Here is a 24,417-nt window from a genome sequence, read left to right on the forward strand (position 1 = left end):
TACCACTAAAAGAAACATTTTATATGCTTTTAATCCATTACGAACTGCCATATTATCGTTGGTGTAGGATTACCATGCAGCGTTACCATATTGTACATATGTGGCATCGTGTCCAGTGTGTAACTTCTTTTCGTTGTCAAATTCATTTCACAAAAGCTCCACTACTATCATTTTATCCGTTTTTTTGCAACTTTTGTGCCATTGTGATCAATGAATATGGTAACACAGGTCGAAATTATCAACACCGAACTTAAATCAAAATCATTCTTTCTCGAAAGTTAGGCTTTTAAAAACTAACGACTTACCCTGTTGTGCGATTTTTCCCATTTACCGTATAATATATGGTATTTATGTCGTCTTATTGCATTCTACTGTACCATCAGCATAAAAAGGTTTTAATTGAACAGCATGTAACTGAATCCACGTTACTTTTCTTGTCACTCTTTTCTCTGTAGGAGGTAGGTGTTACTTAGATTGGATCCTCTAGATAAAGACGGGGTGAAACGGTCCCCTGTGCATCTGCACCGTCCCACGAAGGCACGTGGGGAGTGCTGAGGGAAGGGCTCTTTGATGTTGTTGTGGTGAGCATCACACTTCGTACGCCATTAATTAGAGGCAAAGTGAGCCCCGGAGTCACTTTTTGAGGGACTTAGACTGAAAAATTCCCACATCCTGGGAGGCAAACTCGGTCTCCCGGACCACGCAAAGCTCATCTCGCTGCTCCGTGCCAAGGAGCACAGAGGTGCGGAGGTGGGCGTTACACATTGCCGACTTAGGCCAGAGTGGAGACGTTGCAATCATTGCCAAGCTCCGGCCGTCTTTGCTCCCCAGGGATCTTTTAACGAAAGGCCAGAAGTGGATGAGCTACCATGAACTACCCGTGCTGAGACATTGACGGGAAATGTTCCGTCAGAAATGACACCCTTACGGTGGGACCCATGCAGCACTGGGTGCAAACTGAAGGTGTCATTTTTAGATCGATGAATTGACGATCGGAGAGATATTTCGGCTGTCCGAGAATGATCGAACGATTCCTTTGGTGCAGAGTGCGTGCTTTGACTGTTGCCTTTATCTACATTCTATCCCGGTATACTCTGGAGCGAACGAACGAAATCATTTCTCTGCGCAAGTAGCGACTCGAGAGGCCTTGGCCAATGACCTCTTGAGAGGGGAAGTGAGTGCGACTACCAGCCATTTTCAGAAGTGCGCTCCTCCAACTTGCGGTCTTGCTGCACAGATTCCCAGGACAGAGTGTAACGTTTCATTCAGGAGAAATCGCGTCCGTGACCATCCTACATGGTGGCCGCGGTGGCTCAGTCGGTAACGCGTCTGACTACCATGCTAAAGGTCCCGGGTTCGATCCCCGGCCGGTTCAAATCCGGGAACTTTTCTAACGTTGGAAGTGGCCCCGGCGCCCACCCAGCGTCGAATAACATGGGTACCTGGGGGAAACCCTGGCGGATAAAGGCGGTCAGGGGCGTGATGCTGATCACATCACCCCCACTCACGACCGGATCAAGAAAGTGTGGGGCGTTACCCCCACACCCCCTATACGCCTTCATGGCGTGGTGTGCTATGCACAGGGGAACACTTTACCTTTTTTTGACCATCCTACCACAGTCACCAACAAACTGAAAAGCAATAGGAAGCTTTTGGATGCATCGGAGCGTGTTGAAGGGATTCATCGGGTTCCAACATATTTGAAGAGAAATCAGATAATAATCACGTTCCGAGGTAGCCATGTCTATATACATATATATATTAATGATCGTTCCTGTATACCTCTAGTACATACTCTTCCGCGTAGCCGTACTTAACATTGAATTGTCATAAATACTGTGTGTGTGTATCCCATGCTATTAGTTTGCTGGAGGGGACGTCTCCCCACTTGTGACAGTGAGGAAATTTATAATTTTATGAAGATAACATCAACATGAAAGTATTCTCTTCCCTACCTCTAAACGTTTGATTGAGTTTTTGTTTTAAGACTCCTTTATGCACAGATACACTAAGAGGGACAGGAGCTAGAGTAAGTGGGACCCGAATCACTATGCGCCTCTACCGAGTACCGAGCATGGAAATCGGAATGCTCCTTAAATTGCTTAAGCTCCATTCATAATCTTCTGGATGTCCTTTTATTGTCCACGGATGTGCGGCCATTTTAAATAGTTTGTGTTTGAATCCGATGATTTCGCATAACATCATTACTACTGGGGACTTTGCTTATCCTAATAAAAATAAACAATCTGGTAGTGAGGAGTATATTTTATCTATGAACAGTCACATTTAATATACACTTATATATTATACATGTAAAGTAAAGTAAAAAGAAGTAAAGTGTTCCCCTGTGCTTAGCACCACGCCATGAAGGCGTATAGGGGGTGTGGAGGTAACGCCCCACACTTTCTTGATCCGGTCGTGAGTGGGGGTGATGTGATCAGCACCACGCCCTTAACCGCCTTTACCCCCAGGGTTTCCATGTTATTCGACGCTGGATAGATGACAAAGTACTACATGTAGAACACATATTTACAGTGAAAGTTGATTTGTTCATTTTTTCTTGCTATGAGAAGTGGATAGACTGCCCACTCGTCTTGTTTGTATGGCATCTGTGCGTGCATACTTTGCTAGTTCTTAGTGCGCTATGAGCTATAGAAACTCTGTTATTTACTAATGTACAGGGCTGAGGACTCCCGCGTAGCCAAATGATTAGCGTTTTCGCCATTGGTGCGAGCGCCCATCGTGAGAACAATTCGGGAGCTACTTGAAGAGAAGAATTAGCGGCCTCTTGTGAGAAAGCCAGAAAATAGCGGCGATGAGATTCGGTGCGCTGGAGGGCTGTTGTGCTAGGAAGTAGCACTGTACAGGGTAGCGAATTTAGTAGTACTTTGTCATCTATCCAGCGTTAATATTGATGCACTAATTTCCACCTAAATTCGATAAGGAAAAAACTTCACTAAGAAGAGTGAAAGGGCCATTGCACGAAATTATAGAGAATATGTATTAGAACCACTCGCATAATGTCGGTCGAATTGCACCCGTTATGTTGTATAATTAAATAAGATGACGTTCGTGATGTACTAAATAATCCATCTTTGTGTTTTGATTAGATCGAGCAACCGACCATGAATTTTCAAATCTCGTGCTGTCATAATTTTTTTCCCTCGCTAGATTGGATTCCTGGCTTACTGTGCGTCCCTCTCATGTTTCCTTTTTTGTTTTGTTTGTGTGTGTGAAACGGTGAGGATGTGTCTGTGTGTGCGTTCAAAAATTGTATTATTTTTATTTTATTTTGTCTTTTGTATTTTATTAACGAACAGATGTAAGATAATTTCGAAGTAAATGGTTAAGTAGAAGAAGAGGACTTATTGCCTTAACTCCGCCAAGTACACAAAGCCGAAATAAAAATAAATAAATAAATGTTTCCAGGAAGAAATTTCAGTTGAGGGTGTTAATCTTTGGAAGGTTTATTTTATTATCAAATGTAGTAAATACAAAAATAAATTTGGTCTCCCCGATGGCGCAGTGGTAGCGCCGTCGCGTTGTAATCAAGGGGTCCCGGTTTCGATACCCGGTGGAGGCACATAGTGGTTCGAATTCCACTTTAAACTGTAGGTCGAGACCCGATTAACCTTACTGTGCATAAAGTGGACTTAAAACACCAACTCAACCAAAATATAATTAAGAAATAAAAAAATCGTTGGTGGCGATAGTGTTTACTTTACAGTGAATATCTAAAATACGTTGGTTCGGAATCGTCCGTGAGTTAACGCGCGTAACTATCCGACTGTAATAACTTGCCCATAAAGGTATTGTCGCTCGGGTTCACGGCACTGAGCAGTGGTCATTGGCCGATGCCCTACGTCGTGGGACTTTGCTCAAGGTCATCGCCGCTGAAGTCGCAACTTTCCTTTCAAGTGTTGCTGCGTGCGTTGACATCGCGTTGCGTGGAAGGTGAAATTTGTACGCTCCTGTTCGCAAAAAGTGACGCACTCTCTAGGTTCAGGAGCTGTGTCACTTCATCTGAACGGAACTGTACCATTTCTCTTGTGGTGTACCGCATGGAAGGAATAACACGTTGTCAAGCCAGCTTTGTTTCACTCGATCTTATTAGTCTTGACTAAATATAATTGCTAATTACTTTTTTTATTTTCTTTTTACACACAGGTCGTTATCAATAAGTATATACATTTTTTTATAATTGTGTGTGTGTGTGTATATTGTAATAAAATATTCGGCGTGGGTAGCGAATGGAAAGTGTCATGTGACCAGAGTTCGTTGTTTTGATGTTTCTTTTGCTTGTTGTACTCAATCATGAAAAAAATCGCGACGCAGTTTTCCCCAGTCATTTAAATCACACACTCTTTAACAACATTTTTCGCGATTAGCCAAAAGTGGTAGAGAAGTGATGTAAAATAAACAAAAATTAAACTTAACATTTACATTCTCCGTTTTAGGAGTATTTTTCGTGAAAGATTACTTTAACCCCCGCCCCTTTGGATTTAAGATTAAAATGTATTTGCCTTATCCCCACAATCTGTTGATCTCAGTGGCATGGAACTTCAAGATGATTGGCCTCGGTACTTGGGGTAGCAACTTATTATGGATAAATCTTTATAAGTATCGCGAATGCGCACACACACGCACAAATAATGTCAGTGTTTTTTTTTAATACGGACGAAAGAATTTTCTTAATTGAATGGAAGTGATGATTTGGCACGAAACCTGGAATTTATTTAACAGTGTCTGCAGATACCTGAATCTCTGCCTAAATTAAGTTCACTTAAAAAATTAAACGTTATTTGCACATAATGCTATTGTAGATAGCTTAAAAAAATAGTTCTCACGGTCGGAATTAATTAAAGAAAATAGGTTAATAACCAAATGAGCCGGCCTCCGTGGCGGAGTGGTTAGCACATGGCGCTACGAAGCCAGGGGTCCCGGGTTCGAATTCCGGGCTGGACATGGATGTTTGTGAGTGTCCATTCATCAATTTCATCATATCGTCACTCATCCCCATCTTCGCAAATTAGTCAAAAGTGGCACAATAAAGCGAAGTAGAGTAAAGAAGATCAATCAATCAATTAATAACCAAATCCAAACTTTAGGTGTATTTTTCGGGTGACTGAAAATCCTGTTTGATTTAACTTGTGTAGCTTTTGATTTTCTTCGCACATTTGCTATACTTGCGCACAAACTTACACGCAAGTATCAAAGGCGCATCAAAAGGAGTGTTATGGGGAGTCAGAACCCAACTTAGACTTAATTTCCTGGAAAAAAATAATTATAATTATTTTTCTACCAATAACGTCAGTGAACGCCACTGGCCTCGATCAAAAGGCCTTCGAAGAGACCAGAGTATTAAGCTTAAAATATCCATTAACTGTGCTGATTTTTTTGATTGATTGATTTGCTTTATTTTACTTCGCTTCTTGTGCGAAGATCGGGACGAGTGATGATGTGATGAAATTGATGAATGGACACTCAGAAACATCCAGGCCAGGATTCGAATCCGGAATCCCTGAGTCATAGCTCCATGCGCTAACCATTCTGCCGCAGGGGCCAGCCGTGCTGTTTTTTTTTTTAAAAAAAAAGATAACGTACGGTAGTAGAATAATGAGTTGGATTATGTAAATGTTGAAAATATGACGAACAAAACTTTCGTGTTATGCGGTATTATTTTTAGTGCATTGCTTGAAAACCGATTGCCAACACATTCGTTCTCTACATCAGCAAGTTCTCCGCCAAGTGTATTAATAACACACGTGGAAATAGCGTCTCTTATGACGATGGCGTCAGTCGCACTGCTTTTTCCAGCATTCACACCAATCCGAGTACCTGAAACTTTGATCTCAATTCATGTTATTAATGTCGCATGTTGTGCCAAGTCAGTCGACAACCAATTTTACTCATTATAAATCATTAGTGGGCGTGCTAGAAGGTTTTCTAACAGAAGCGATAGCAGGCATATTGACGAATGTAGTGGATGTTGAGCATCAAGGGCGCCCGCTGGATTTTTTCTCGGGGGTCAAAGTAAGATTTCACATTTTGCCCTTCAGTCATAGAAACTTATTATTAAATACAAATCCTAATATTAAAATTTAATTTGAGAATACTTTGGCGTTGTAGACAAGTTCAGACTCGAGTGTTTTTGTACTTTTTTCAACTTATATCAACAGAGACAGTTAATGTACTTTTCTTCATAGTATCTCTGATTTATGTTTTTGTGTGCTGAATGGTACTGTAAAAAATAATAATTAAAAATGGCGAGGTATGAATTACCAAGGTCAGATCCTGGCTTCAGGAAATTATTTCCCGACTTTTCGCAATCTCGAACAGCTGAGAAATTCCAAAGGATCTTTTTTTAAAAAAAAATTGATTCTTGATATTTTCTCTGCACTATAAGAGTTTGAAATTTCTTAACATTAACAGTTTTTATTCCAGAAGTGCAAAAACAATCGCTTAAGGGAGAAATAGTGTGTACATTTCGAGATTTCACCGCATCGGGCAGAGGCGAGGCGTCCGGTCATCGGGAGATGCGGCGATGACAAAGCAAAATAATAAAAATATTGGTTTTTAAATATTTTAGAGAAGAAGTAAAAAATAAGTCAGAATATTCGCATATTTGAGCGAAATTTGTCCCGTGACACCATGAAGCAGCTAGAAATACGCAAGAGATTCGCTAAGTTTAGCGCATTGAAAGGAGAGCCCAGTTCTACCCCCACCCCCGTGCCCAACCGTCCCGCTATGTTTCCTGTTGAGTGCAATGGTGTCAGGCGGGACAGGTCATTGCAGCAGGTCCGCAAATCCAAGGTCCTTCGACCGCTTTTTCCCCCACTCTTGAAGGTCTGGTCATAAGAGACCTTTTATCAGCCTCCTTGTTTACAAACATGGCAGGGTTTCTGTGACGTCATCAAGATGAAAGTTCTCAGAACGTCCAGCACTGTAAAGCATGCAACGCTCTTGTTTTTAAGAGAAAAACACATATTGAAGAGCATCGCAATGCAACTTACACAGAATACATGAAAGTAATGGTGCATAGAAAAAAAATATAAGTAAGCAAAGGCATAAATATCCCCACGGTTAGTGCTAGAAAGAACTGAAAAAAGCAGTTCTGGATCTATTGTATTTCCTTGATAGTATTTCTCCTGTTTTTTTGTTTAGATCCTGCGGTTCAAATATAGATTTCGGAAAGAAATGTTCTTGCTTTACAAAACATGAAGTACTTCATGTTGTTTTGTGTTTACTATGCTTACAAATGACAAGTCTGATCAAGATTTTTTACTCGAGACAGAACCTTTTCCCTAACATATCTTACTTTCACACCAGGGATGGCCAGAAGATCAGAATTCCGGAAAATATAAAATCTCAATTTGGAAATTTTGCTACCCGGATTTCGGAGGCAATCCGAATTTTGGAGAGAGAGAAGTTTAACATTTTTTCCATTTCTCCGGGTAGAATTTATTAGAAAGTTGAGCCCATGTCTTTCTTATTTTACGATCATATGCTCCATAGAAAAATGGATTTCGCCATCTCTACTTCACACGTCATGTACACCCAACGGCAAAAGAAAGAGTAATTGCCCACCACATTTTTTATTCGGTCTGTATTACACAATGTGATTACAATGAATTGCAATAATGACGTCAATAAGCAGAGAACAATGCCTGCTTCGAACTAACATAGTTTCATTCCTTAAAACAACACAGGATGTAGAATAAAAAAGTAATGAAAAAAAGTGGTGGACAGTTTGCCTACCATTATCTTTGCCGTTGACTGTAGGAACACTGTTATCATCATTATCAATGTAGGAATCCTCCACTCCCAGTTGAAAGATTGACCTTGACGTTTGGTTGCTATGACTATGCAGAGCTGGAAAATGATCAGTAAAATCAGTAAATGTCAGTTTTTTCATCTTAGTCTGTAATTTCTCAGGTTGTTTTTTCAAGAAACGGTCAGTAAAGCCAGTATCACCTTGCCGATTTAAGAACTTATCTCAATGTGAAATTAGCCGATCTCTGGCGGAGTGGTTATAACCAGAGATGTCTATTTGACTTCGACCTCGCGAGGCCCAGCCTCCGAGCTCAAGGATGGCCTCCAGCCTCTCTCGACCTCAGCCTCCAAACTGCATCTCAGCCTCAGCTTCCAAACCGCATCTCGGCCTCAGCCTCCGAGTTCAAAGTTGGCCTCCAGCCTCACACAGCCTCAGTATCCGAACTCAAAGTTGGCCTCAGCCTCAGCCTCCAAGCTCAAGGTTGGTCTCGCACAGCCTCAGCCTCGCATAGCTCTGCGAGGCAGAGGCCCGGCCTCTGGAAGTTGGACATCACTGATTATAACAGCACACTACGACACAAGAGGTCCTGGCCTGGGCAAGGGTGTTTTTTGGGAGTGTCTTTTCATCAATTTCCCACTCATCCTCATCCTTGTGATTAACCAAAAGTGGCAGAAAAGCGATGTAAAATAACCCAATTCTGCTAGTTCAAGTTTTCTTAAAATTAAAGTGATCAGACCCTTTGAGGGTCACAGACCACGTTCGGTGGGTATGCCTATATTCTAGGTGCGCAATACTTATGGGGAAATTAAAAATGAATGGACAACTGGAAAATGTCACTAGGATCCCAAATTGCATGTGGGGTATTTTATTTACAGTGAGTGGTCCGTGGGCAGGTAATGGATCGTATTTGCTGCCCTCAATGAAGTAACAGAGCCATGGTGGTCTAGTCCATAAGGTGAGATCCAGGTTCGATTCCCGGGATGGGTGATCTAAGGTCGGAATTTTTCCAGCCTTGTTCCCACATAAAGTGGCTCTAGGGCTCACCCAGTCTAAATGGGCACCTTGGGGCAGAAGAAGTGGGCATAAGAGTGCACACCTGACTTTTTTCAAAGAGGATTTGAGAGTATGGTTGAAATAATAGTTTAATTGTATGACTTGTGATGCAAGTTGGTAAGGGAAAAGTTACTCTACCAATGTGTGCAATTAACAACCTCAATCAGTTCATGAAAAGGTTATGCCCTCTTGAGAAACAGAGGAATCCAACTGACTCATTGTCCCAAAGCATGTTATGCTTACTGTCAATCATGGGGAATGGTGTGTGAATGCTTCTCCAGCAAAGGTTTCCAACCAAGTACTGGGTGCCAATCAGAGGTTCCTTTGAAGTTTTTGTGTTCATTGTAATTTTTTTATTGTTATGAGCATCTGGTTATCATTGTCTTTTATTTGCTGGTTTTTCATGTTTAAATAAATATCTGCTAAATGAATGTGGTGTTTTGTAGTTTCACCAACACCATGGTTTTCTATTGATGCCCATTTCTAAATTGTGTTTAAGATTTATTTGTGTTAATCCACATTGCATCCAAGAAATCTCTCCCTCCCTCATTTCCATTTTCCCCAAAATTGATTACTTCAACTCTACAGCAAATAGTTGTCCTTCCTATGAGTTTTTTGTACATTTGAAAAGTGCATGCTTTAGGGTTTACAACATGTAAAGGTCCCATCTGCTAAAGGTTAAAGCATAAATCATGTTTCTTATTGATTTCAAGTTATAATTTATTTGTATGAAGTTGTATATTGTACCAAAACTAATGGATGTTTATTTATTTTCTTTCAGAATATATTCCAAATGTGGTGTTACCTGTGGGATGTCCAAAGTTAGATCAACTCTTCAAAGTATATAATTGCAAGACAACTCAGGATCTTTTTGTAGTCTCATTTATTGAAAACGTATAAAATGAGAGTACTTTCAGACCTATTGAATGCAGCAAATAATTGTGATGATTTTCAGAGTGAAACTGAAGCTATCCATACGCATTGTGATACATGTGTTAAGATTCAAAAATGCATTTCTCAGTCTAGCTCAGAAAGAGGCTGTGAAATAATTAAGTGTGAGCTTCACTGCGGTGCAAGATTCCATGCATGCAAATTGGATGAACATAAGCTGTTGTGTCCAAATGAAAAAGTACCATGCATAAATTGCGAAAATGGTTGCCCTATACTGCTTCTTAGACATCAGAGGGCCCTCCACTTAGAAACTTGTCCAGCAAGTGTAGTTATCTGTACTATGGAATGGAACCGATGGCCAGTTTGTTCTCAAGAAAGGCAAATGCATATTCCTTTCCGCTTGCCAAATCCACGAGCCAAAGAAGGACAATTAGGTATTGGTTTTTCTTTAAATAATTTTAAAGTGATAAAAAATCCACTCATTATGTTCTTATGATAAATTATTTGGACTTTTAAACAGGGCTGATCTGATACCACTTTAGACCGATACAGATACTCTTACCGATTCCCACCAATACTGATACTGGAATATTGTAATAATTAAAATTTGTTCAAAATAGTGATCAATATTGGTGTGTAAATATTCTTCTCCAATTATGGACATACATTTACCTAGAAATTTGCTTTAGAATATTCAAGAATTACAGCAGAATATTAAAATAGATTTTATTTAATCACAAAATACAGTCTCTCCTGCAAAATTGGCACAAAATAAAAATAACGTTTGATTTTTGCATAATGTCGAGGATATTTAGACTGCAAAAGTGTTGCATGGCATTTTTGCAGACTCTGTGAAAAACCAATCTGCAGGAAAATTGATTGATTTGGTTTATTTTACTTCGCATTTCTGCCAATTTTGACTAATTGCAAAGATTGGGTGAGTGATGATATGATGAAATTAATGAGTGGACAGTCACAAACACCCATGCCCAGGCTGGGATTCAAACCCGGGACCCTTGGTGTCATAGTGTGATGTGATAACCACTGTGCCACGGAGACCGGCAATATGCAGGAAAAGTATCGGCTGGTATCGGTAGATGAATTCCAACTGATACTTTCTGATACCGATACCACTGGTAACTATTGTGTGTGTGTGTGTGAATGCATACAAGTTTCAGAGACTGATTCTGTCCCCATCTTTAGAGTAGTGTATTGTGTTATGTGTTCATATGTAGGTAGTCCCTGAACACAGGACATAAAAGGTGAATATTACATGATGAACATGTTGCTTCTTTAGGAAGGAACAGGAGTGGCTTTTTTTTTTAGATAGTAAGTGTTGAAAGTTAGATCATGATGGAAGTATGACAACTATAACATTAGAAGCAATTGTCAATTTTTCATTACATCAATAATATTAACGACAACAATTTGGTGTTATGGATTTTATGATTTTCTTATAGTGTAGAAGAGAGAGATGAAAGTGAGTGCATCTTTAGAGTCAATATGGTGTAAGAGGTGACCCTTTGTGAAGACCTCTCTTCCTCTGGCATCTGGACTCTTAGTTAGTATAATCCTCTGTGGAACTTCTGCGGGAGGTATCCTGTCCATGTGCGTTTGTGGTTATTCTTTCATCAATTTCATCTTGTCGATTCATCCTCATCCTGACGATTAGCCAAAAGTGTCAGATCAGCTTTGCAGTGAACACAAACCAGTCATTTCACGTGACCTGCACTTTTTGTGCATTCACACATTATTTTGACTTCTGTAGGATCATAATTTGTTACATAGGTACATATCAATTGCATCTAAACCTGGTCAAACATCATCTTTTAATATGGTGTATTTGCAAGTTACAGTCGAAAAATAGTATTAGATTTAGTATGTTGTTATGTCACACATCAGCATTTGATATGAAACTTGATGAAACACTCCTCAGTGTGGCTCAGTTGAAGTAGAATCTTAAATGTTTCACAAAGATCAACATCTTGATCAAGTCACACGTGCCTAATTATTTTATCATTAATAATTTATAAACTTAGCTTTTATTAACAAACACATTTTTGGGATGCAGTTGTGAAACCAAATGTCACTTTGATATATTTTGTCTTTTTCTTCCTTGTAACATTGTACATTTTATCTCAGTGAAAAGAAAATGGTAACCCGTTTACTTATCTAGTTAAAGTAAGTCATATTTTCAAATAATTTCAGATATATCTTTAGCACTCAGAGATCAGCGGATGCTAAATAATTGGATGAAAGTTCCAAGGAAAACCAGGCGAGTGTTGTGCAACAGCTTAACAGAACGATTTCCTGCTGTTCCTGTTCAAACCAGGCCTTCCTCCGATCCAGGAGAGGGAGCTCTGGTAGATTTGTCACCCATTTCAAAAACAATTACTGAAGAGGAGGAGGATGATGCATCATGGGAATCAAAAAAGGTTGTATCTGGTAAGCTACCTAATTTCTCCAAGAAGTTTTTAAAATACATTTCATTTGTGGTCACAGTTATGAATGTTCATCTGTATTGGTTTATTATTTCTACTACCACAGTTACTGATAGACACATCTGATCATATTGGATCTGGTAATCCAGGTAGCAAGGTATCTGACTACCTTCTGACAGTTACAAGTTTGATTCCCTGATTTGAGATTTTCCTCGGGTGGCTTTAATGTGTACCCAATCTCCAATTCAGTTCAGAACCTGTAGATAATTACAATTACTGGGGAGGAGGCTGAATACACTACATCCACCCACAGCCATAGTCGACACCCTCAGTTTGTATTCTAAGCAGCTGCAGCACAACATTTATACACGTTATAATCATATTTGTCATGTTGTTTGTATAAAATAGAAATAATGTACACAAAAAATATGCTTATTTTGTACACACACTTTACAAGTAGTTGTTCACTCTATGAAACAATACTAGTCTCTCTAAAGTTTTGACAGGGACGTCGTTAAGGGGGGGGGCATGGTCCCCCCCCAATTTTCTACATGGTCCCGGCAAATTTGTCTCTATATTATACTCGAAATATCACTGATGATAAATAGTGCAAAATAGTTCTTCAGTAAATGTTGCTTACAGTTTGAAACACTGCTCTTGAATTGTTCTCCAGCATGACCCGCAAGCAAGGCATTTCTTTCTACACCTCATTGTCCTGATTCTTCCTCGTCCAATATAAAAATAGTTGCATTGAAGGAGTTTTATGACCTAGCCTGCTCAGGGAAATCTGAGACCTTTTGAAAATGCACTTCTCTCCCTGGCCATCAGTTAAGTGGTAACAGCTGTCCATATTCCCTTGAGAGATCGCAATCACTCGTTTGGAGAATCTTTGAAAACGTGGATTACGGATAGGCTGCTAGAACTCTTGTTGGTTAATTATTTTATGGTTCTGCAAGGATATCCTCATGCTTTTGAAATGGCAAGAGACAACACTCTTGACAACGACGAGACAAACCAGATTTAGAATTCTTTGTCCCTTTTCTTGCACCGGGATGAATGAGGAAGATGTCGCCAGGTGGTTATTTTCTTTCAGGTTCATTCATAAGCCATGGGGGTTGGAGTTTTATTGCTTCCACTGAGGCAAAGTAATAAGCCTCTGTAATGTACCGACTTCCCATGGTTCCTCAGAAAGTTTCCTCACATTTTTCAAGTAACCTCTCCCGCTTTTTACCCCATTCTGGACAATTGTTGACTGTCAGCTGTGAAGCAGGGGTTTGGTGGTCCGAGAGTAATTCTTGGTTATATAGTTTCTGTAAACGCAAGAGGGTAGAATCACATATTAAATGTGATCTCGTTTTCGTACATCGCGAGTGAAAAGTCGAGTGTCAAGTTGCCACCTACGGAAACAATTGATCAGGATCGCCCGCATTCACCAACACATTGAAGAAGTCACTCCCGATAAAGTTGTGGACAACTTTACAAAGAAAAATCGTCAATGGTTGCATTGCATCTCCTCTACTTGTAAGGCTAGTTCTGAAAATATTATGTATTGTGCTTTATGGTAGTATTTTTCTACACTATCATCAATTTTGTTCTTCTATTATCCATTATATTTTTCAATTTTGGGGAAATTTGTAACAAAATTTTGTGTTCTAAAAGAACCTGTGACCACAACACAGGAGCCCTGGTTCGCCTCTCAGGGTTGTTAATCTTGGGTGGGAATTTTCCCGTCAATATCCCTGCATAAGTCGATCTGGGACACACTCTCAGCCTTTCATAAATGGGGGAAACCATTATGGGTAAAAGTAGCTCAACAGTGGTTCTAGTCATATCATCTTCTGCGTGCCTCATGGCACAGTGCAATGCAAAACTGATAGCTTTACCTTTACCTTTGGAGAGTTGAGCTAGTTTTTGATAAGGGCAAACTAGAAAGTTTATTTGTGTGCGTCCAGCTTACGAGATTAGAAAGCTATACGCGGAGTGGTAAGCGTAACCAGGTTCGAAACCTCACTAAGATACCATCTTTGTTCCATCATGCATTTCATCAGTGCATCACCATTGTGATTATCCCAGTGGGTACTATAGGATGGAAAATAACCTAAATAAAAGGAAAGAGAGATGTCTAGACAAGACATTAAATGACAATCTCATCTCGATTTTACAGAACTCTGCCTTGTTCTCTGCATTATCTCAGAATTTTTAGACGAGTCTTGAAACTTGTCTCGGTACCATTCCTATCTGCAGTGATTATATTTAATATAATAAAAGTGTAATATTAAATAATGCATACACTGTTGAGAGCTTTTTGGGGCCCTCCCTTGAAACTTTTCTGGATCAGCCACTGGGTTGCGTGTGCAAGAGAGACTTTCGAGGGGAAAGGAGGATGCCGCTAACACAAGTGCTGTAATGAAGAATAAGTCACTCTTCACTAAAGTAAGAAAACGATGTATGTAATAAGAGTTTTTCAATAGTCTCCATGCCCTAGGAATATTTGGTTTCAAAATTCCGCCTATTGTTCTGACTTTTTGTGATTTTTCTTAATTTCCACCAGCAAATGCAGCAGCTGCTTAGATGTAAAGTTACACATACATACAAATATAATTAATGTCAATTTATATAACAAGAGCCATGGTAGCTCAGTTGGTGCCAACCTCCGTGGCAGAGTGGTTATCTCAGCTGTGATAACAGGGGTCCCGGGATTGAATCCCATCTTGAACATGGATGTTTGTGTGCATCTGTCATGAATGATTGATTGATTTGCTTTATTTTACTTCGCTTTTTGTGCCACTTTTGGTTAATTTGCGAAGATGCGGATGGGTAATGATGTGATGAATTTGATGAATAGACACTCAGAAACATCTATGTCCAGGCTGGGATTTGAATCCGGAACCCCTGGCATCATAGTGCAATGTGCTAACCACACTCCACCATTGGAGCTGGCAAATCCTGAATGAAAATGAGTTGAGATTAATTGATATGAGTATGATGTGTGGAGAAGGGTGCTGCTTAATAAAAAGAAATATTAAATTCTCGTTAGGGCATCTGACTACCATGCGAGAGATCCAGTTTCCATCCCCGGTGGGCAAGAACCAGGATTTTTCCCACCTCTATGAGCAGCTCCGGCACTCACCCATCGTATAAAGTGGACACCTTACTCTGGGGGGTAAAGGCAGCAAGGGGCATGGTGCTGATCCCATCACCCCCACCTTCAGCTGTGGTCAAGAAAGTGTGGAGCCCTAACTCTACACCCCTATATGCATGGTACAAAGCACAGGGTATCACTTTACTTCACTTTACTTTTTACAATTTACATAGCAAATAATAGTTACATTATAGGCCTCCCGGATGGTGCAGTGGTAGTAGCATTGTCACCTTGTAATCAAGGGATCCCAGGTTCGATATCCAGTGGAGGCACATAGTCGTTCGGATCCCACTTTAAACTGTAGGTCCAATCGCGGTTAGCCTTACTGTGCATAAAGTGGACTTAAAACACCAAATCAATCAATCTAAGAAAAAAAATCACTAAATGACAGGTGAATAATTTTATAAACGCCAATGCTTCAATGCAATTATTGTTTCAATTCCACGATACAATAAAAGTATACGTACAATATGAAAAAGTATATATTACGGAAATACTATGATCATTTTCTAATATCCAAAACAGATCCTATTTATGTTCATTGTTGGATATCCAGTTCTGGATCAGTTCTAGTTATGATTGGATGTCCCATTTTGGACAAGATATAGATATGTTTTGGATATCCAGAATTGGATGTGTTTTGGATATCCCATTTTGTACAAGATCTAGATATGTTTTGGATATCCAGAATTGGATGTGTTTTGGATATTCAGTTTTGGACAAGATCTGGAGATGTATTGGATATTTGGAATTGGACAATGTTCCTGACAGCCAGTTCTATACTTGTTTGGGCTATGTATTAGATATCTAGAATTGGTCAATTTTCAGATATCCAGTTCTGGATATATCCATGGATCTGATCTGGACATTGTAGATATCCATCTTGGAGATTTGTGCTGTATGGGTAGAGGCATGCATATTTCGTTTTTGACGAAAACACGAAATGTGAAATAACACATTGTAATGTTAATTTTTCATGTTTCTGAAAGGTGTGAGGTGCATTTTCCTACCCTGTCTTGTCACGAAATAATGCGAAATGAACTGCAAAATGAGAAATATACTCTTAAACACGAAATTTACTGTTTATGTACCGACGCGACACTGTCTGAAGTCAGAATATCCTGTAAGTTATGCAATTCACGGAAAATTGATTAATTCTGCTGTAAATATTTAAGAAGCAAAAATGGACTCCTTCATACAGGAATAAACGTAATATTCTGGTAAGGACACAAATGTGCTATTAGGAGGGCTATGTTTATTTTGTGTAGTAAGTGCAGTTTTTAAAGCAAATTTGGGATTATATTTTCATTTTAAAAACCAAAATGTCATTTAAATGCCGCTTTTTTCACCGCTATAACAGCGAAATTTCATTTTATTTACAGCTTTTGAACCCAAAATTGACTCCGTTTTTGTACCGAAATTTTGCTTTTATATTTACCAAAAATATGTGCCTCTATGTATGGGTGGGGCAATCGCGACAATAAGGATGAATGATGACCTGAATTAATAGCGATAAGGCAACCATGCCTAAGGTCCAAACCTGAGACCTCTGATTTTGTAGCGTGTTGTGCTCATTTGACGTGAGCGTAATCCTTTGAAAGAACTGGAAAAGTGGTTTGGAAGGAACCAACATTGGATAAAAACTTATATAAGTCCTCTAAAAAATGAAAATTAGTAACTAAAATTAAATTCAATTGTGCAACAGCCCATTGAGGTGGTTTTCCATTGGCTTACGCGTGTACAGCACGTTGAGACCAGAGACCAGAGTTCACTGCCATATTATTTGAAGTAGATCCCCAATTGCCCTCACAATGCTGTGGCAGCACAGAAATTTTTGAAATCCCCACGAGGGATCGAACCTGGGACCTCTAGCACAAAAGACGAGAGTGCAATCATTTCATGAGAGCTCTGCTTTATTCAGTACCATCAAATCGTCAGTGCTGCACATGCTAAGACTATTTCTATGAAAGTATAGAATTTCTTATCCAACTTCGTCGTTCTTCAAATGCATATAATCAGCTGCTGCAAGAGACTCTGGCCTCTCCGAAGCATAGTGGCTAACATGGTAATGTGTCAAAATACTATATGCAGTTGAATACTTAAACTTTTAGTCTGAGACATAAGTATGAGAAATGTGACAAAATTGAGTTTCAGAAGTTTGGATGTGACAAAGGGTCCCAAAAAAAAAAAAAAAAAAAAAAAAAAAACCACAATGAGTTGAAGTGTATTTTTACACTGAAATGCATGACATATGTGTGGATGCAAGTCCTAATATGGCAGGGTACTGTTACTTACTTTTCCATTTTTTAATTGACTACTACAAATTAATATGTTTAAATTTTATTCCTGTGTTAACAATTCAACATTTGAACCAAATTTAGAAAAATAATGTAAAATAACAATAATTTACAATACAGAGATTGATTTCCATGTATAGCCAATGGTTTGAAACCAGAGCTCCTTGATTTCAGAGCATGTTGTGCTGATCACTTTGTCACTTGGGGGCTGACAAAAAATTAAATACAAATGTGTTGGGCTGGTGTCGCATAGGCCCTGTGACTACCTTGGGTCATAAAATGGAGGTTCCAGAGACCTACAACCATTTTTTTCACTAACTTCCAACATTTAACCAAATGACTCCCAACCCCAGGAACCCATAAATTCTGATGGGTTCAGTTGGGTTCTGCTGCAGGACTGCAACCTTTTTTCTCTCGCACAATTTAAATTCGGTCCAAGTTGTATATTGTTTAATTGAAAAAAGGTTCCTTAACCGTATTTAAATTGATCCAGAAAAAATGTGCCTGGACTGTATTTAAATTCAGCCAGAAAAATATTCCTGGATCAAATTTAAATTCATGCAGAAGAAAGGTTTCTAAATTCAGCCAGAAAAAAGGTTCCTAGACTGGATTGAAATACTATAAATGTAAAAAGCTTCTTTACAGCCTAGAACCAATTTACATTTGCTGATGTTCTCTTCCAGATGGAAATTGAATTTATTTACAATTCATGGACCTTCAACAACCATGGGATTGTTAAATATCTAGGAACCCATACATTCTAATGGGTTGTATTTGTTCCATAACAGAACCGGAACCTTTTTTCTCACACAATTTAAATTTGGTCCAAGTTTTGTATTGTTTCATTTCAGTACGGAACTTGAACCCTATTTAAACTTATCCAGAAAAATGATTCCTGGACCAAATTTAAATTCAGTCCGAAAAAAGGTTCCTGGACAAAATTTAAATTCACCTGGAATTCCCTCATTTCCTCTCTTGGATCAGAATTGAATGTATTTAAAATTCCTGGACCTTTAACAACTACCCCCTCCTGTCTTTCCTCCTTTAAAGAAACCGAAGGAAGACAACGGTCAATTTGTTCAGTGTGGAGTTGTGCTGACAGCAAGAAATTGACTGTGTGGCACTAGCCTTAGGGTGTAATTCCACTGAGGCAGGATTTTGAAAGCGTATAAAACCGGATGATATTTCTGTTGGCCAGTGCTGCATTCAGCATCATGTTGTCATGTCGCACAAGAATTAAGACTGACTTAACCCACAATGCATTGTTGCATGCCCCATGTTTTTCATTGCTCCGCCGTTTGAAAGACTCCAACCATGTGGATCATTGTTGCTAATGTTGCCTTCATGAAATTGCATCCTTTGGCTTTCACCAACAGTATAATGTAGGTTTTTAGTAATTTTAAGATGTGGTATTTTTAATTTCATTGGGACTGGAGTTGTAAACATGATTTTGTTAAAAAAAATATTTAAACATTAAACAATTGTAGCAGTTTACCTTACATTTTTACATGATTTTAACAAGTAAAGTTGCTCACTTTAACACTAAAAAGTGTATGCATATTATATAAATAATTTAATTGTTATTTTGAATGCTTGAAACAACTACTGGTGCCATAACTTGCTGAATGTGCACTTTTTTATAATTTATAAACAGTATACAGTAAAAGAGGGGATTTACAATCTTGGAGTGCCTAAATATATTGCAGTAACACATTTAGGAACTCCCAAGATTGCAAGCATCATTTTTCAAATTACTGTATAAAGTGTTCCTTGTTTGCTTAAGAAAAAGGTGTTTGGACTATGCAAGGTATTTTCATTCCTGCTTTTTTTTTATCATATAGTCAGGAACATAAGGAATATATCGTCCATCATGTGGACCTCTAGGAAGCCATTGTGACCTGCTTCTTTAACAAGATAACAAGCCAAGGATCTTGGACTTAAATCACAAGGAATAGATTTGCCTTCAATTTCTTTCATGTCTATTCTGTCACAATATTTATCTTAGGTGTGTTGAAAGTAAATTAATGTATTCTTTACTCTTTTGTTACAGGTCTTCAGAGAAGTATATGTGGGGATTTATATAAAGCAAGTCGTAGGACAAGTGAATCTTTGACAGCAGCTCTCACCATGATAACTAGTCACAGGAATCCAGCAGATCAAAGGTGTTTGAGTGGAAGTGAAAATATTCAGGATATAATGTGGAACGACTCCTTTGCTTGCGATGGCACATTTAACAACGAATCAAATAGCGATTCAGTCTGCGAAAAATCGAGTAGTCACCATATGAATAGTATTAACGAAAACGGTAATATAAATGCTCATTGTTCTCAAGTGTTTTTTGATTGCAGAGAGACTGATTGTTTGGAAAATTCTTCAGAAGAAAAGTTGCCTTTGGTCAATGGTAGAAGTTCGAAGGTGGAAAAGAACCCTTTGCATGCAAGGAGTGGCAAACAACTGGATGGCTGTGAATTGGAGAAAGAGAAGGGCTGTGAAGTGCTATTTGTAGATAACACTTTGGTTAGTGACATTTTTTCAGCTTCCATGATGGATCATGCTTGTTCAGCTATTCCTCCACCTCCCCCCTCAAGCCCTCCTCTGATTGTTTCACTTGGCTTGGATCTTACTTTGGAGTCCATCACTCGTTACCAAACCAAACCCAAGTCAATGTATACCTTTTTGTGTGCTCAAGAATTTCGACGAGACGAGTATCCATGGCACTATAAGAATGTCCACAGCGACATTCATGGTGGTTTGAATGGGTGGTTGGAACACAGGTGCCCTCTGGCTCATTATGGCTGCATGTTTAGTTTACGTAGATTTTATCCTTCCACCAAAGGATCATCTGTGATACATAATGATATACTGGAGAGCTTTGGCGTTAAACCAAACGTGCAGTATGAGCCTCCTTTACCACAGAAGAACACTTTCAGTAATAGACTGCCCTGTAAGCTTAATGTAGAAGAACTGACGCACCATAATGGAAATGCAACTACAAAAGCAGAAGGGAGACAATCTCAAGAGGCCCTTTTTCTATGTCAGCTGCCATTTGAAGTACTAAGGCATATATGCAAATTTTTGGATCCATTCAGGTAAATATATGAGATTATTACTGTTTTAATATATTCTTACATGAGAAAAAAATATTTTACTTGTGCATTGGTATCATGTGTGTTGTTGTTGTTGTTGTTATTATTATTCAGTTAAAACACATGGTGCAGGTAACCACATTTTTTTCTCAGTTTCAAAGAATCAGATGACATCTTATCTTAAACCACATGCAATAATTTCTTGGTGGCCATTCAATTCATTACGTTAGCTGTTAGTTTTCAGGTACAAGGAAGAGGTACAATCTCCAGTACCTTGTTTTGCAATAACATATTGCAAAATTATTTAATATAGTACCAATGAATTTTAGGGTGTACAAGTGCCTCTCTCTCATATTTTAGCATCTTTTGAAACACTTAATCCAACAAGAAATAAACAAATGTGTTGTTGGAAAATACTTCACCATTCAGAAGACCGGAGGGAAGTTTTCATGGAAAAAAATATTAGAGAGGAAAGAGATTGGAGCATGATTGTACAAAAATATTATGTATTTTGATATTATTGTAAAATTTCTGTATGCTATTTCATTCTATTGTGAAGAAGTAAAAGTTCACATTAATATGTGCACATTAAGTAGTTCAAGATATTTATATGTGTCTGTTAAATAGTACCTAGTCTGGCCATAATTTCTGTTACAAACTTTCAGCTTGGACTGTACATCCGGTAGTCAGGCTCATGAACCATGCTTGTGCTCAAGTTCACTCCTGACCAATGTGTGTTCAGCTGTGAAAGAGCAAGCGTGTATCTTTTTGTGCTTAGCATGGAGTGGGGCGAATATGAAAACAGAGTAGCCGTAATTGCTCTGCATATGGTTGGGAAGTCACTCACTGAGATTTTCCAGCCCCTAAAAATCCCGAAGATGAGCAAAAGAGTTGTGTATCAGACAATCCAGAGATTCACTGATACTGGTAGCACGAAAGATCGTCCAAGAGTTGGTCCACTTCACACCGTATGAACAGCTGCGGCTGTTAAAGCAGTGGTGACTCACATCTGCCGAAATCCCATCCGGAAGCAAGTGATAATAGCACAGGAGCTGAACATTTCACAACAATCAATGTTCAGGGTACTTAATGAAGACCTTGAAATTGGAGGTTACCAGTGGAGGAATGGAAATTTCCTGATGACACAAGTGAAGAAGCAGAGGGAACTGAAATCGAGACTGCTCCTGCAGCGGTACATTGCCAATGGGCATTTCAGGATTCTCTTCACTGATAAGAAATTGTTCACTGCTGAAGTTTTAACCGCCAAAATTAAAGAGTGTATGCTTGAAACTCTCAAGAAGTTTGTGAGAGAGTTCCCAAAAATCAGAGATGCCACCAGCCCTCCTCAGTCATGGTTTGGTGTGAGGGGTGAGCTATGAGAGTTCCACCAGACCTCATTTTTGAGAATAGGGCTTAACAGCCGTGCGAATGTGTATGTGGAAAATATCATGGACCCTCTCGTGACACTGTTGAACCAAACAATGTTTCACAATGAATCCTGGAAGTTCAAGAAATATTTTGCCCCAGCTCATAAGGCAAGGATGACGCGATGGTGACTGGAGACCAGTGTACTCTATTTCTTCTCCACTTTTGATTTGCCATCCGATAGCCATGATCTCAGTACCTTGGACTACAAACTGTGCCCAGAGCTAGAGGGGACATTCTGCAAGAAGAGGCACCCTATGATTGAAAGTTAAAAGCGCTCCTTGATAGCAGCAGGGGCAGACTTTCCCATCAAGACCATCTGTGCTGCAATATATGCCTGGCCAGGGAGACTTCGAGGGTGTGAGACGGCAAAAAGTGGGCATTTTGAAAACTGATTGGCGCTATTTGTGTGTAATATATTATGTAAGTGTAACATACTGAAAGAACATTAAAAAATATGAAACCATATTAAATTTATTCACAAAATAGTGTGTAACAATATTTATGGTCAGACTAGGTATTAAAATAAGTTCAAATTATGAATGTGTGGATTTGTATGACCAATTGTAGTAAAATTTACTCCTTAGGTAAAGGAATATTGGAGTCATGAAAGGGGAAGCAACAATGACAATAGCAATTGACTGCTTACTCAATGCACTGTTTTTCTACAACTATCAAATTGCACAGAAATGCATACGAAAAAGTACCACAAAGTAAGCAACAAGAAATGTTGCATGAGGATTTTTTAACAGGATTGTTTCCCATTTTTATCTAGAAATATGTATAAAGTTTTAAATTGTAATATTTCTAAGCATGGTTGTGAATTTGAATGTTCTTAATGAAAAGCCTACTTATTATCACACGTTAACTTGGCATCAAGGTTTTTTTGTTTTTTTTTACTTCATTGATAGTTGTGTGCAACCTCATTTATTTTCAATTCTTATCTATAATAAAAATCAATAATAACCCATGGTGCAACAGCCTTTGATGGCCGGGGCCTACTTACTGACTGCCAGCCTCACTCCCATCCAAGGGGGGAGATCACCCAACCAGTTACAGGGTGATGTGTGGTCAGCACGATGAACCTCAGTCGTCGTTGTAGGTTTCCAAGATAGAGTTACGCTACTCATTCGTACCTCCTCAATTTCCTCACAATGGTGTGTGGCCACTGGTCCCATACACAGGCCGAAATCTCAGAAGAAAAGTTGTTACACTTCCCCCAGGATACTCGAAACTGCGCAGATCCCGTAGCCAAGGCCCAAATCATGATGCCTTAAACTACACAGCCACGGTGTGGGACAATTCTTATCTATACATATATATTTTCCACAGATTTTAACAGACACCTTAGATTGCAACCTCTAATTAGCACTTCTCAGTGTTAAAATAGTAAAATAGTGTGGAATACCAAAGTACACTGGTCAACAATTGCTAAGGAACAAACACGTTTTGACCAATAACTTTTGACTACGTGATCAGGGTGCAACAAGTGAACAGTATATAAGTACAGATATCAGTTAAGGTTTATTGAGAAAAGATGATGGGGATTCCCCAGCAACCAAAGAAACAGGACGTCATAAAGCAAAACCAGCATAAGCAAAACAAAGTGAGGAAAGCACACGAATCACAATTTGGCATGTGTAGAGCGAGTCCAGAGTATGTTTGGCATGCTGTCGATGAGTGTTCGTGAGCGCGAGAGGTATATTGTCCCATTCTTCCTGAAGTGCAGTTTTCAGCTCCAGGAGGGTCCGGGGTGGGGGATTCCTTTGTGCAACCTGCCTTCCGAGAGCATCCCATGCATGTTTGATGGAATTGAGATCCAGTGAATATGCAGGCCAGTCCATGCAGATGATGTTTTCTCTTTACAGTGTCTCTGTCACTTGGACAGTTCTGTGTTGATTCGCATTATGATCCATGTAAAGAAAGTCCAGGCCCACTGTACCCCGAAAAAAATAAACATAACCTTCCAGGATCTCGGTAGAATACTGTGCTCCAGTAACGGATCCTGCAGCGAAGATGTGCGGTGGTGTTTTCCCATTTTTCATTATGCCCTTCCCCCCATACCATGACTCCGGGTCCCCCATACCTGTCACATTCACAGATGTGCTGTGCATGATATAGTGTTCCACGTTCTCTCCACACCATTTGATGTTCAGAATTGCTTGTCACATAGTACCGCGATTCATCGGAGAACATCACATTTGCCCATCTGTCTTGGTCCCAGTTACGATGCTGCACACACCAGTGTAATTTGGCACGGCGGTGAGCTGGTTTTAATGGCACACACATAACTGGCTTCCGGGCATAC

General features: G+C 39.3%; 1 protein-coding gene across 1 annotated transcript in view; it reads left to right on the plus strand.

Moving 5' to 3' along the window:
* The window catches only part of LOC145983859 (F-box only protein 30-like), a 47,664-nt gene that overhangs the window by 19,001 nt on the left and 4,246 nt on the right, over window positions 1-24,417 (plus strand). The window contains exons 2-4 of the mRNA XM_083116917.1: window positions 9,609-10,152; window positions 11,927-12,163; window positions 19,649-20,687. Of these exons, the coding sequence (XP_082973043.1) occupies window positions 9,729-10,152; window positions 11,927-12,163; window positions 19,649-20,687 (1,700 nt within the window). The 5' untranslated portion in view covers window positions 9,609-9,728. The remainder of the gene's footprint in view (window positions 1-9,608; window positions 10,153-11,926; window positions 12,164-19,648; window positions 20,688-24,417) is intronic.

This window comes from Lepisma saccharinum, chromosome 2 (genome assembly GCF_977018435.1).
Source record: "Lepisma saccharinum chromosome 2, izLepSacc3.1, whole genome shotgun sequence".
Taxonomy (NCBI): Eukaryota; Metazoa; Arthropoda; class Insecta; order Zygentoma; family Lepismatidae; genus Lepisma; species Lepisma saccharinum.